This window comes from Bufo bufo, chromosome 2 (genome assembly GCF_905171765.1).
Source record: "Bufo bufo chromosome 2, aBufBuf1.1, whole genome shotgun sequence".
Classification (NCBI taxonomy): Eukaryota; Metazoa; Chordata; class Amphibia; order Anura; family Bufonidae; genus Bufo; species Bufo bufo.
Window position 1 is genome coordinate 341,492,026 of NC_053390.1, and position 14,367 is coordinate 341,506,392.

Consider the following 14,367-nt stretch of genomic DNA (forward strand, 5'->3'; position numbering starts at 1 on the left):
TTGTGCTGCACCGAAATTTTCCCCGGAGACGTTGAGGTCTGCTAACTCAGGACCCAGTGGCACATCCTCCACATCTCCCACGATTACACTCAGGGCGGTTGTCTCCCCCTCTTCCACCGAAGTGGCAGGCACCCCTACTGCTGGCCCTTTGGCCTCAGGTTCCCAGGGTTCTGGCTGTCCCCTTGAACAAGGCCAATCTCCTGGGTTTATTCCTGTCTCAGGGGTATCCTTACCTCTCACATAGGACAGAGAATCCTGGAAAGTCTCTCCCTATTATGAGTTTATAGTGTATATTTGTTGTGTCTGCCACCTCGTGGGTCCACCTGCCAGCTACCATAGTTAAAGACACCAGCACGGTGGAGTAGTCTTTTAAGTCTCCATGGATGCACATCACCCCGACTTTCCGGCCAGTATACTCAGTGGACCGCACTAGGGTAGCTCTTACTAGGGTCACCAGGCTCCCTGAGTCCAGCAGTGCATCCGCTTGAGTGTCTCCCACTTCCACCTGGAACAAGTTGTCTAGGGATTCCGGGGTACCTGTTGCACACAGTTTCCTGGCATATAGCGACTGACGGTAACCACAATTAGTGTCCATGGGCTCAACCCGATGAGGACAGTCATCCCTTACATGGCCAGGCTCCTGACACTGCCAGCAGACTAACGGAGCCAGGCCCATAGTGAGTACATTCCGGGTGTGTTTCATCTGCTCAAATCTCCAGGCCTGGGGTGGAGATTTCCGGGGTTTGACTGCCCCCTCCCAAAAGAACCCCCGAAGATTCTTAGTAGCCTCAAAGAGTTCCACCAGGTCCGCCGATCTAGTGCTGGAGAGGGGGTGGCAAAGCCCTCCAGAACATATCAGCTAATAGTCGATCCAGCATAGCTGTGGGACTCAGCACATCACGCTGTAGCCACTTCTGTAAGAGGTGAAATAAGTCATAATACTGGTGTCTCTTAGGGTCAGCCGGGTAAAGCCCCCAGTCATGTACCCGCTGGGCCCAGACCAACACATTCACCCCCCGTCTTGTCAGAATCTCACCCTTTACTTTCTGGTAGTTGGCCGCTTGATCGTCCGGCAAGTCGAAATACACCCGCTGAAAATCGAATGCCAGGAACGGAGCGACGACTTTAGCCCACTGGTCTCGGTGTAGTTTCTCCCTTGCGGCCACCTTGTCCTATATATCGCCAGGTAGGTTTTGACGTCATCTAAGGGTGTCATCTTGGGGATCACCGCATGGACCGCTTCGGACATCATGGACGCTTTGGTATGTTCCTGCCGTCTGTATAGTCATCACGTGTTGTAACAGCTCTGGTTTGTTTCTTGCTGCTGCCTGTTAGCCTCCCGTTGTTGCAGGTTGGTTTCTCGCTGCTGCTGGTTAGCATCCACAAGAGCCTTCATTATGGCCTCCATTTTGTCGAGGGTCATGAGTTGAAATTTAGCGGGTTTATTGCAAGACATACAACTGTGCCCGGAGCAAAAATAAAAAACAACAATACTTCATCGATCACGCCTGCCTCACTGCGGATGACCGCATCCTCCACCAATTGTGGAGTTTTGCTCTGGTAGATAGGGTAATCGGACGCAGTACAGAGGCAAAATACAAGTTCTTAACGCAAAACTTCAGTGTTTATTCACACTTGAGGCAAATGCACAAAACAATGTGTTACTTTGCAGTCTTGGTGTTTACTTCACACACAATGGAAAGTTCATATAACACCAGTAGCCTTGATGTCAGTTCTGCCTCCAGCAGTCCACGGCAGGCTTTAGGGTGCCTGTTTCCTCGGCCCATGGGTCTCAAACCTCCAGCCTAGCACCAAGCCTCAGATCCCAACACAGAGATCCTGCTGCTGAGCCCAGCTGCCTATTTAAGGACAGCCAGGTGCTGCCAAAAACACGGACCGGCAATTAAATTCCTGTCCGGTATTTGACCCCACCTGGCTGCAAATCAGCCTAGCAGCACACGCTTGGAGGAAAATACCTGTTTTCCCAGACCATTCCCCTCACTGTGTCACAATATATATATATATATATATATATATATATACAGTACAGACCAAAAGTTTGGACACACCTTCTCATTCAAAGAGTTTTCTTTATTTTCATGACTATGAAAATTGTAGATTCAAACTGAAGGCATCAAAACTATGAATTAACACATGTGGAATTATATACATAACAAACAAGTGTGAAACAACTGAAAATATGTCATATTCTAGGTTCTTCAAAGTAGCCACCTTTTGCTTTGATTACTGCTTTGCACACTCTTGGTATTCTCTTGATGAGCTTCAAGAGGTAGTCCCCTGAAATGGTTTTCACTTCACAGGTGTGCCGTGTCAGGTTTAATAAGTGGGATTTCTTGCCTTATAAATGGGGTTGGAACCATCAGTTGCGTTAAGGAGAAGTCAGGTGGATACACAGCTGATAGTCCTACTTAATAGACTGTTAGAATTTGTATTATGGCAAGAAAAAAGTAGCTAAGTAAAGAAAAACGAGTGGCCATCATTACTTTAAGAAATTAAGGTCAGTCAGTCAGCCGAAAAATTGGGAAAACTTTGAAAGTAAGGGCTATTTGACCATGAAGGAGAGTGATGTGGTGCTGCGCCAGATGACCTGGCCTCCACAGTCACCGGACCTGAACCCAATCGAGGTGGTTTGGGGTGAGCTGGACCGCAGAGTGAAGGCAAAAGGGCCAACAAGTGCTAAGCATCTCTGGGAACTCCTTCAAGACTGTTGGAAGACCATTTCAGGGGACTACCTCTTGAAGCTCATCAAGAGAATGCCAAGAGTGTGCAAACCAGTAATCAAAGCAAAAGGTGGCTACTTTGAAGAACCTAGAATATGACATATTTTCAGTTGTTTCACACTTGTTTGTCATGTATATAATTCCACATGTGTTAATTCATAGTTTTGATGCCTCCATAGTCATGAAAATAAAGAAAACTCTTTGAATGAGAAGGTGTGTCCAAACTTTTGGTCTGTACTGTATATATATATATACAGTCGTGGCCAAAAGTTTTGAGAATTACACAAATATTAGTTTTCACAAAGTTTGCTGCTAAACTGCTTTTAGATCTTTGTTTAAGTTGTTTCTGTGATGTAGTGAAATATAATTACACACACTTCATACGTTTCAAAGGCTTTTATCGACAATTAGATGACATTTATGCAAAGAGTCAGTATTTGCAGTGTTGGCCCTTCTTTTTCAGGACCTCTGCAATTCGACTGGGCATGCTCTCAATTAACTTCTGGGCCAATTCCTGACTGATAGCAACCCATTCTTTCATAATCACTTCTTGGAGTTTGTCAGAATTTGTGGGTTTTTGTTTGTCCACCCGCCTCTTGAGGATTGGCCACAAGTTCTCAATGGGATTAAGATCTGGGGAGTTTCCAGGCCATGGACCCAAAATGTCAACGTTTTGGTCCCCGAGCCACTTAGTTATCACTTTTGCCTTATGGTACGGTGCTCCATCGTGCTGGAAAATGCATTGTTCTTCACCAAACTGTTGTTGGATTGTTGGAAGAAGTTGCTGTTGGAGGGTGTTTTGGTACCATTCTTTATTCATGGCTGTGTTTTTGGGCAAAATTGGGAGTGAGCCCACTCCCTTGGATGAGAAGCAACCCCACACATGAATGGTCTCAGGATGCTTTACTGTTGGCATGACACAGGACTGATGGTAGCGCTCACCTTTTCTTCTCCGGACAAGCCTTTTTCCAGATGCCCCAAACAATCGGAAAGATTCTTCATCTGAGAATATGACTTTGCCCCAGTCCTCAGCAGTCCATTCACCATACTTTCTGCAGAAGATCAATCTGTCCCTGATGTTTTTTTTGGAGAGAAGTGGCTTCTTTGCTGGCCTTCTTGACACCAGGCCATCTTCCAAAAGTCTTCGCCTCACTGTGCGTGCAGATGCGCTCACACCTGCCTGCTGCCATTCCTGAGCAAGCTCTGCACTGGTGGCACTCCGATCCCGCAGCTGAATCCTCTTTAGGAGACGATCCTGGCGCTTGCTGGACTTTCTTGGACGCCCTGAAGCCTTCTTAACAAGAATTGAACCTCTTTCCTTGAAGTTCTTGATGATCCTATAAATTGTTGATTGAGGTGCAATCTTAGTAGCCACAATATCCTTGCCTGTGAAGCCATTTTTATGCAACGCAATGATGGCTGCACGCGTTTCTTTGCAGGTCACCATGGTTAACAATGAAAGAACAATGATTTCAAGCATCACCCTCCTTTTAACATGTCAAGTCTGCCATGTTAACCCAATCAGCCTGACATAATGATCTCCAGCCTTGTGCTCGTCAACATTCTCACCTGAGATAACAAGACGATTACTGAAATGATCTCAGCAGGTCCTTTAATGACAGCAATGAAATGCAGTGGAAAGGTTTTTTTGGGATTAAGTTAATTTTCATGGCAAAGAAGGACTATGCAATTCATCTGATCACTCTTCATAACATTCTGGAGTATATGCAAATTGCTATTATAAAAACTTAAGCAGCAACTTTTCCAATTTCCAATATTTATCTAATTCTCAAAACTTTTGGCCACGACTGTACACGCACATCATATTTCAGTTCTATTCAACAGAGGTTCATCTGATCATGGTGAGATCAAATGACAGAATGTAGAGGTTGCCAAATAAATACCACAGTTTATTGAGAAAATATTCACTGATTTTAACATGGTAAAGGTTATCCAAATGGAACATACACAAACACAACTCTGCACTGGAGACACAAATGGTTGTGAAATATTTTTTTTTTTCAGATTACATCTTCCGCAGCTAAATCCGAGTTTGTGTATGTACCAATAAAGAATACCAGAAATATGTAATGTTTCTGTGCTGTATGTGGTGCTTAGGGGTCATTATTACATGGAACTGCATGGAATTGCAAGAGCAATATCTATGAAGTTTCTACTGCCAAAATGTACATTTTTTTTTAATGTAAAATGCCATTTATAGACTTTATACACTTGGCTGCTACAGAATAAAGTATATGCTTCTCATATAGAGAGCATGAAGATCTGTGTATCATGGTAAAAATCAGCTATTAAACTTCCTGCTTTTATCAGACATGCCAATGCCAATATTTAATTTAGGGAGGCATGTAACAGAGCTGGAGAAAGTGAGCAGACTGATATATACTTTTTGGTAACAATTCAGTATAACTTGTATTTTATTCATTTAAATCCCGATTTCTGTGATTAGGTGTCCAGTGGGCAGGCTTAGCTTAATGACTGACAGCTTTTATATGCACAGTCATAGACAGATGTCTGTCAATCACTGAGTAGGACCTCCCACTGGACTCCTAAACCCAGAATGACCAGTGTTTTAAATAAATAAAATACTGAATCTTTTCCCATAAACCTATAAATCAATCTGTTCAGATCCTCCTGCTCTATAACAGGACAACATGTGCAAAGTGACAGCTTCCCTTAAAAAGAACAACTCCTGATGTATTTAAATTATTTCAGAAAGAAGAAGTGCAAGGTTGTGGATAAACAGACTGACAAATGACTTTTGATCTTTGCCTGTTGCCTATACTTCATACTATAAAATGAGGACAAGAGCATACGAGCAGCAATGAGTCAACAGCCAAACATGAAAACATAAAATCATCCAAAGCTCAATCCTCAAGATTTTTGGACAGGTTCCCAATTTATTGCTAAATATCCAACAAATTGTACACAAAGCTCTAAATATCTAATTCAGAGACATAGACTGAGATGACTTGGAATCTGTCTCATATTTAGCAATAGAATTGCATAATTTCTTAAAGCATCACTATTTTTTCACACAACTTTTGACATATCATAGGGACATATCAAAACTTGTGATTGATGACAATCTGAGTGCTGAGACACCCACCGATCTCTGGAACGAAGGGAGAGAAGAGCATGCATATCGTGCAGCGAGGAAAGAGCACAATATTTGCGTACTTCTCTCCCCTCGTTCTAGAGATTGGTGGGGCTCTCACCACTCAATAAAATATGAAAAGTTGTGTGAAAAGTTATGATGCTTTAAATAGCATAATTTTTTGTTTATGTGGTATAAGATTTTTACCTGGTGTCTTGAAGTTCCTCAGTTGGGATGGTGTATCATATATCTCCAGTATCCAGTCCCCTGAGGCTTTTTCACCCCAGCAGTGTGTTGTCATAAACTCCCAGTTCTTAAATCCTTCCATGGAATGGTCAAATAGCCTATAAATTAACACAGGAAAATGATTACTTTATGGTACTAAGTAAAACTGAATCTTCAGGCTGAAATTCAGTATTTCTAATGATGTTCAAATCTTCCACCTGACTACATACTCCCTGTCTATCTTGGGTTATTGGGGAATATTTATTAAGACCATCACTTTACATGCCAGTGTCCACAGGCATCAGATGTGCCACAATTATTAAGTGATTTTTGGCACTGTGCAGGTCCGTATGCCAAAACTGAGACCTACACCAACAAGAGAACTGGTGTAGACTTCAGGTATAATCTATGCCTCTTTTCTGGCATAGATTATAATAAATGTGCTGGGCCATCCACTGCCCACTCTGTACGCCTCTCCAACCACTTTTTTGAAAAGTTGTAAGCGGGGTATGAATCTCCAAAAAGTATCAAAATTCTGTGCAAGAGGAGTATGCGTCAATCCTTGGGACTTGTTGAAGCCATTTTTCTGGCATACAGAGGTTCATAAATGTCAACCAATGTGTATGTCTATAAACAGCCAATCTGGCCATTCAAAATATCCACAGGTGTTGCAAGTATCTCAACTCATCAGAAGCAGGAAAAAATAAGTCCACAACCCCTCACGAGCTTACTTAGTTGTATTATAGGAAACTTGATGTCCATGAGTGGTCCATTTTTCTTGCAGACCACATGTATTCACTTAAATGCAAATCAGAGGACGGTGGTGCATGCTGCAATGTTTCTCAACAAAGACCCATCTTCCATGCAGAAAATCATTTGTGAATTGAGCCATTGATTTTAATGGGTCAGTGTTCAGTCTAGGTTCTGTCCATTCTACACTTGGACAGTGCACAGACGGGAAAACTGTCTATTTGAAAAGGGCCTAAAAAGTTACATCTTCATGAAGAGCCTTTGCTTTAACCTCCCAGAGTCACTCATCCCACTACCCTCTCTGGTGAATGGTTTGGCTGAGAAAGCTAATCGAGGCTGCTTGCCATGCAAGAAATTTGTAAAAAAAAAAAATTCTATGTGCAATTCTATTAATAATACATTTATTTTCCTGATATTTGTTTCCTGGTCTCTAAAAAGTGTGTTTTATATCTCTAAAGAACAGTGTCTGCATTAACAAAAACATGAATGAATACATGTATTGTGGTTAATGTGGAAGTTTGGTACATTTGAGGATGAAGTTTTGAGGAATATTCTATAGAATTACTATACACAGTAAATGTGATCTTGAATGAGTGTGTTGAATGGTGTGATTGCTACAAAGCAAACAGGAAAATCTGTACCTTCTCATTGTCTATGACCATATTTCCCAATCAGTAACTCAGCAGACCCGCTTGTAGACCCTATGTTTGTGGCTTCCAACTAGCTAGCAGCTGATGATACCTAATTTAAATTTTTAAAGGGAACATGTCACTGTGAAAATGAAGTGCTATCTGCAGGCAGCATGTTATAGAGCAGGAGAAGCTGAGCAGATTGATATATAGTATTATGGTTAAAGATTCAGTAAAACTTGTAATTTATACATTTATATCTCTCCTCTTTCTGACTTTACTGTTCACAGGGGAGGTGTAGTGACAGATCTTCTTTAAAAATGTATCACAGGGATCTCACAGCATTACTGAAACTATTAGCACAGCAACTTTTTATACATAGCAGTGCTGTCAACCATTCCTAAAAACAGTGAGAGTTGTCCTTTAAAAAGTTTTCCGTAAGAAGTGTACTGTAAGGGTACTTATTTAGTGCAGAAAATCCACCGCACATTATGCTGTGCATCTGCAGGAAAAAATTCAAAAATACAGTGCAAAACCTGTACTAGGTACATGCGGATTTTGACATTGATTTTGCAGGAGATTTTTTGCAGATTTCACCCATTGCAGGGCAAAACCGTGGCGTAAATTTGCTGCATAAATTGACATGCTGCAGTTTTAAACGGAATCTTGTCTCTAAACTGAAGTAAGCTGTGTATAGTGTAAGTGGTACTGAGTCTGGTTATGTCATTTTTATCTTCATTCTCATTGCATTCCGACACTGTGCTACAATAAACCAGCAGTAAAATGAATTTAAGAGGAGTCCTCTCCATTAAGTAAATGAGCACGGGAGTCCACCCAATACATTTTGCTGTACATTTTTGTGACATCCTAATAAGGATGTAGATCATCCTAATAAGCTCTTTATTAGATTTTTCTTCCATGGAGATTGGGGCTTTCCAGTCTTAGCTAGCCTAAGGTAGAAAAAGGGCTACATTCTCCCACAGTTGTTGTTAACCCACAGGTAAGCATAGGGAAGCCACCACATATATTACTTTGGACTAAGGCCTAGAAGCTAGGAACGTGCATTTCAAAATGTAACCCCCCAGGGCATTGTAGATATCGAGTAGCATAAAAATGTATATCAAAAGGGAATAATTAACATGGGAAGCCCACAGGCAACCCAAAGATGCCTTTCATAGGATTGCTAATAATACAGGCAAAAAATGATAGCTCCAGAAGAATACCCTAATTTGAGAAGTGGCAGAAAATAAGCACTTTCAGTGTGATTGATATCCTTCATCCAGAATAATTATGGGCAAATGATGGTTTCCAGAACACAAAATGAGTGCCCTGTTACTTAAGTGATCTTCACACATGGGGGTGATGAGGAAGGAGTTTTTAGCACTACATTGTAAATTTGCAATTACAGTTATTGGCTAGTCTTCTTTCAATTTTCCTGTACAGCTCTTTCCCTATGGGTCTCTGCTGAGAACCTCTATATTTGCTCCAGGTATGCAAACTTAGATTTTCCTTGTATCCTGGATAGTATTTTAGTATATCATTGTTGCCTTTTTATATTCAAAAATAGTTTTCTACACTTGTACATTAGAGATTTATATAATTTTTTTTCATAGATGACAATTTATAGGCTCAGTACTTCCTCCAATTTGACATGTAAGGCCTACTTAAGAAGGAAGAGACACCCACTCCGCGTTTTCAGTAGAGAGCAGCTTTTGTGCCACTTGCTGTCTGCTACAGGCTACACAGTGGCTTCTACCAGCTGACTAATTGGCATATGGCCTCATTCAGCAGTTGTGCTAGGATAATCCAAGTCAATGGTGCGTCTATCTAGTAGCAAAACAAGATGCAGAAGTTAGGGGTAAATCAAATTAATCCCATGGAAGCCATTCCAAATAAATCTAGTACTTTATTACAGCATATCATTGCAGGCCTTGAGGTTGCGCCAGAGTGATGTGAAACATAGGCTCCTGTGATGTGCCTGTGTCATGTAGCTGCATGGAGAAACTGTATTAAAGTACTGGCTTTATTTGGAAAGCCGACTGCCGTGATTTACCTTCTTCAATGGGAGTATTTTGAAAAGTCTTTGCTAATATTGTTTAAAGAGCACATGTCACCACAAAATGCAATGCAATGTGAAAGCGCCATGTTATAGAGCAGGAGGAGCTGAGTGGATTGATATATCGTTTTGTGGGAAAAGGTTCAGTAGAACTTGAAGGGAGGGGTTATCAGTGAGCTATCTCTCTATGCACACTAACACACACAAAGCTGTCAATCAGTGATAACCCATAGCTGTTCATAGGAGGTGGAAAATGCTAAGATATAAATGTATAAATTACAGGTGTCGCTGAATATTTTCCCCACAAAACTGTATATCAATCCGCTCAGCTTCCCCTCCTCTATAACATAGTGCTTTCAGATTGCCTTGAATTTTATGGTGACAGGTCCTCTTTAAAATTATTTTATGTTGTTTCATAATTTTCTATTTTGAATATTTATATACATATGTATTGGTTGACCAATTTTGTACCAGTTTTGGTTACATTCTGTACTCTATTCATGCTTGATCCTGATTTAAAGGGCTATTCCCATTTCAGACTTTGATGGCATATCCCTAGAATATGCCATCAATGTCAGATAGGTTTCATTTCTAAAATTAGAATTACAATTGCAATTACAAGGGTGTGCTTCTATTGTGAAGGCAAGCAGGATACAAATTAAGGCTAGGTTCACACTAGTGCTAGGGCACCGGCAGGCTGTTTCGGCAGGTAACAGCATACAGGATCTTTCTGCTTAAACGTTTCCGGTCTCGTTAACTATAATAGAGACTGGCGATGATCCACCCGCAACCTGGCAAATATGCAGAGAATTGCCCGGAAAAAAGCCGCTGCCATATTTGCCGGGTTGCAGCCGGAACTCTGCCGGTCTCCATTATAGTTACTGGGGTCGGACTGAGATGTTTACTGTCCATTCACACGTCCGTAGAATGTGTCCACACCCTTTCTGCAATTATTAGGAACGGGTGTGGACCCATTCATTCTCTATGGGGCAGGAATGTATGCAGACAGCACACAGTGTGCTGTCCGCATCAGCATTTCCGGAGCGCGGCCGCGAACTTCCGGGCCGTGGCTCCGGAAAAAAATACAACAAGTCCTATTCTTGTCCGCAATTGTGGACAAGAATAATTAGTTCTATCGGGGGTGCTGGCCTGGTGTATTGCGCATCCGCAATACACTGCAAACGTGTGAATGGACCCTTAAGCTTCCAGCAATGCAGCAATGCAGGATGCTTCCTTGCTGGATCTTTAGCGCTAGTGTGAAACTATCCCAAGCTCGGTGGAGTGAAATATGTCAAAATATAGAAAAGAAGCGATCATTCACATGGAAGTTCAAATCTTGTATAGTTCTTGTTTAGTTATATATTAATGCAGAGGAACATGTTCTATCAAGTGACAGATAATGAGGAATATAACACTAAAACGACATCAATCAATAGTGATTTCTGTTAGATACAGTATCAGATTTTATCCATGATTCATGTGTCTTTGACTAAGCAGATGTTTCTTTTGATGTACAGAAGATGGGATTAGGCAAAACTGTGAAGATGCAATGTACTGACCAGAAAAGAATCTGGTGAACTACTGACTCTTGTTTTCTATTCATGAAAGCATTCCTGAGCAAAGCACGTGCTACACAGGAAATTTTGAAATGAGTACATGAGCGATAGTTACTGTCAGTGGTTGGAACAAGAATGGTTAATTTTTGTAGTAAGTAGAGTATTATCTTCAAATGCAGTTACATAGTGCGATGAATCACATCTGATGGTTAGATATTGCCTGACAATCCAACGTCATGAAGAACATAGCAGAGCTTGCTATGGCATGCGGAAGATATAAAGATTATATGATATGTGCACCCATAGCTAATAACAAGGGCATAAGGCCTCTTGCATACGACCGTGGTTTGATTCCGCATCCGAGCCGCAGTTTTTGCGGCTCGGGTGCGGACCTATTCACTTCAATAGGGCCGCAAAAGATGCGGAGAGCACTCTGTGTGCTGTCCCCATCCATTGCTCCGTTCCATAGCCCTGCAAAAATTATAGATCATGTCCTATTCTTGTTTGTTTTGCGGACAAGAATAGACATTTCTATAATGGGCCGTCTGTTCCATTCCGCAAGTTGAGGAAGGCACACGGGTGGCATCCGTGTTTCGAGGTTCCTGTGCAGGAGGCCTAAGTGTGCACAAGAGCTGCCCTCTAACCACAATAGCGTAAAGTGTTCTAAGGTATAAATTGTTCTACCACCTAAAATATCTGCTCTCAGCAAAAAAAGGATCTTCAGAAAACCCATTCTTAAGTAACATGTAAATTAATGTGTAAATTTGCGATTACATAGGCCGCAAATCATTATTTGCTGGTAGCAGATTTTCTTGCAGAAACAGGAATCTGCTGCTGGTGAGCAATGAACCAGAATAGGGACGAGCGATCGCTCCAGTACATTCCAGTACAGAGAGGATGATTACTGCATGTAAATGCAGATCTACCCCTGCTTAACGAGCAGGCATTTATCAGGAACGAACAGCTTGTTTCCGGATAATTGAGCCTTGTCAGTCAGCCTATGAAAAAACTTTTTTAAAGGTAACCCGTCACACTCTATTCACACCCTAAACTAATTATAGTCAATATCTGTTTTATACATTTCCATCAGTGGAAAATAGGTTGTGATTGATGGCTCAGTACCTTTAAATCAACCCAGCAAACTTTTCTGCGCCACATGTAAATGAGAAAAGATGAGTTTGATGCACGTAACGTGGCAGAGATGAGTCCGATGTCTTCTCCTTCATTCCAATAGTCACCTAATACTACTTTTGTGATTGACAGCTATCCTATTGCCTCAAACTTAAGCAAATCCCGTGCCTGCGCACTGATGCTTTCATCATGCGCAAGCACAGTTTGTTACTCCTTACACCGCTCCAACCTCGTCCTTGTAATGCGCATGTGCCGCCCGTTTTGTTGCCAGGATGAAAAGAAAAGGTACAGGTAGGCGATTTCTGGACATATGGAAGGCGGTGGGTGGTAACATAAGGCATAAGGTGGGATTGAGTGATTTATCTATCATCTGGTTATTTACGGTGGACAACAACTTTGCACGCTCTGAATGTAAAAATAAATGCTGTGAATATAACACACCCTTTGCATTACATAAACCCCTCAAAGCTGTTAGGAATGTGCTGGTCTACAAGCTTGTTGACTGTTCAGTAGAATTGTAAAGGCAGCCCTAGACTATGATACAGGATGTAACTCAGGACAAGATAAGTGATAAAAGACATTGTTACGCAACGTTTTGAGTGAGTAAATTATAACTACAATGCCTTGAGAAAGTATTGATACCCCTTGAACTCCCCATTTTTTACGTTACACCCATGAACTTAAATGTATTTTATTCGGATTTTATGTGATAGACCAACAGAAAGTAGCAAGTTATGTGTGAAATGAAAAGAAAATGGTACATGGCTTTCAACATTTTTAATAAATAAAATTCTGTGTGGTGTGCATTTGTATTCAGCCCCCTGTACTCTGATACCCCTAACTATAATCCCGTGTGACCAATTGTCTTCAGAAGTCACCTAACTAGTAAATAGAGTCCACCTGTGTGTAATGTATTCTCAGTAGAACTACAGGTGTTCTGTGAAGGCCTCAGGAGGTTTGTTAGTGAACATTAGGGATCAAACAGCATCATGAAAACCAGGTCAAGGATACAGTTGTGGAGAAGTGTAAAGCAGGGTTAGGTTACAAAAAAATATCCCAAGCTCTGAAAATCTCATGGAGCAAAGTTCAAGGGGCATGAAGTAAGTACAACAAATACCATCTGATTAAAGAAATGATGAAACTACTTCCCCAACTACTTACTGCCAATAAGTGTATTAATGTAACAAAACAGATCTAAACCAACTCGTTTCATGCATACATTCACCTATGACAAGAGCCTACCTGTTAGCTAACAGCTGTGATCTGGTGCCTGAAGGAGATGTCAGATAGATAGCCAGGTCTCCTCTGCGTGGGTGTGTAATTGTGATACGTACGACCACATGTTCCAGGTAAATGACATGGTGATTGACGTTGTCAGCACATCCTGTGGCTTTGTACACTGAACGTACCACATTGTCTGGTCTAATCGTCCTATATAAGATAAAGTGTTACAGAAGAACATGAAGATATCACTCCTATAGTTGTCACAGGCATCACATGCAGCTACGCTTAGTGTGCAGCATCTTCATTGTAGCAGTAAAGTAATAGTATATCGCCAGCATATGCCATCACTTTGTGAGAGGTGGGATGCAAACTCTGAGAACCCAATGATAGAGAGAATGAAGGGGACAAAATGCTGCTTTATGACTGCATTCTCCTCTATGTCTTCAATGCAAAGCGGCACTCCTGGTCACCTGACTGGGTAGCAGACTGCCGCTGGCCTCATCCACTTGAGTGGGGTGGCACTGCGGTTCCCTGCACAGCCAGTGGCTAGGGCACCGATCTGCAGGAAAAAAACTGCCACTTCATTCTCAGTCCAGTCCCAGAGTTCAGACCCCACTGATCATGAGGTGATTGCACATCCATCACTTTACAGTGGAGGCAAAGGCACTGCTTGTCCAATATATGCATAATATGGATTCCACATTACTGTTGTGGTAAAATGTCCCATTTATATTGTATGTCTAATGCATGTCTTGGGGAATAACTGGTGTTTGGTGTAAAATTCTGGACTAAGAGTAGTGGTAACTAGTTAATAAAAGTGTGGTCACCATTTCTGGGATATACAGATTACTTTTACCATTTAATTTAGAGAGAGAGAGAGCCCAAAAGGTAGATAAGTTATCAAAATACATGCCACCTATTAACATATACACATACAACA

General features: G+C 41.6%; 1 protein-coding gene across 3 annotated transcripts in view; it reads right to left on the reverse strand.

Annotated features, from left to right (window-relative positions):
* PCSK5 (proprotein convertase subtilisin/kexin type 5) overlaps window positions 1-14,367 on the reverse strand; it is a 468,004-nt gene that overhangs the window by 180,369 nt on the left and 273,268 nt on the right. For all 3 annotated transcript variants that reach the window (XM_040417061.1, XM_040417063.1, XM_040417062.1), the window contains exons 12-13: window positions 13,446-13,634; window positions 6,064-6,200 (exon numbers count right to left, since the gene is read on the reverse strand). In XM_040417061.1, coding sequence (XP_040272995.1) covers window positions 6,064-6,200; window positions 13,446-13,634 — 326 coding nt within the window. The remainder of the gene's footprint in view (window positions 1-6,063; window positions 6,201-13,445; window positions 13,635-14,367) is intronic.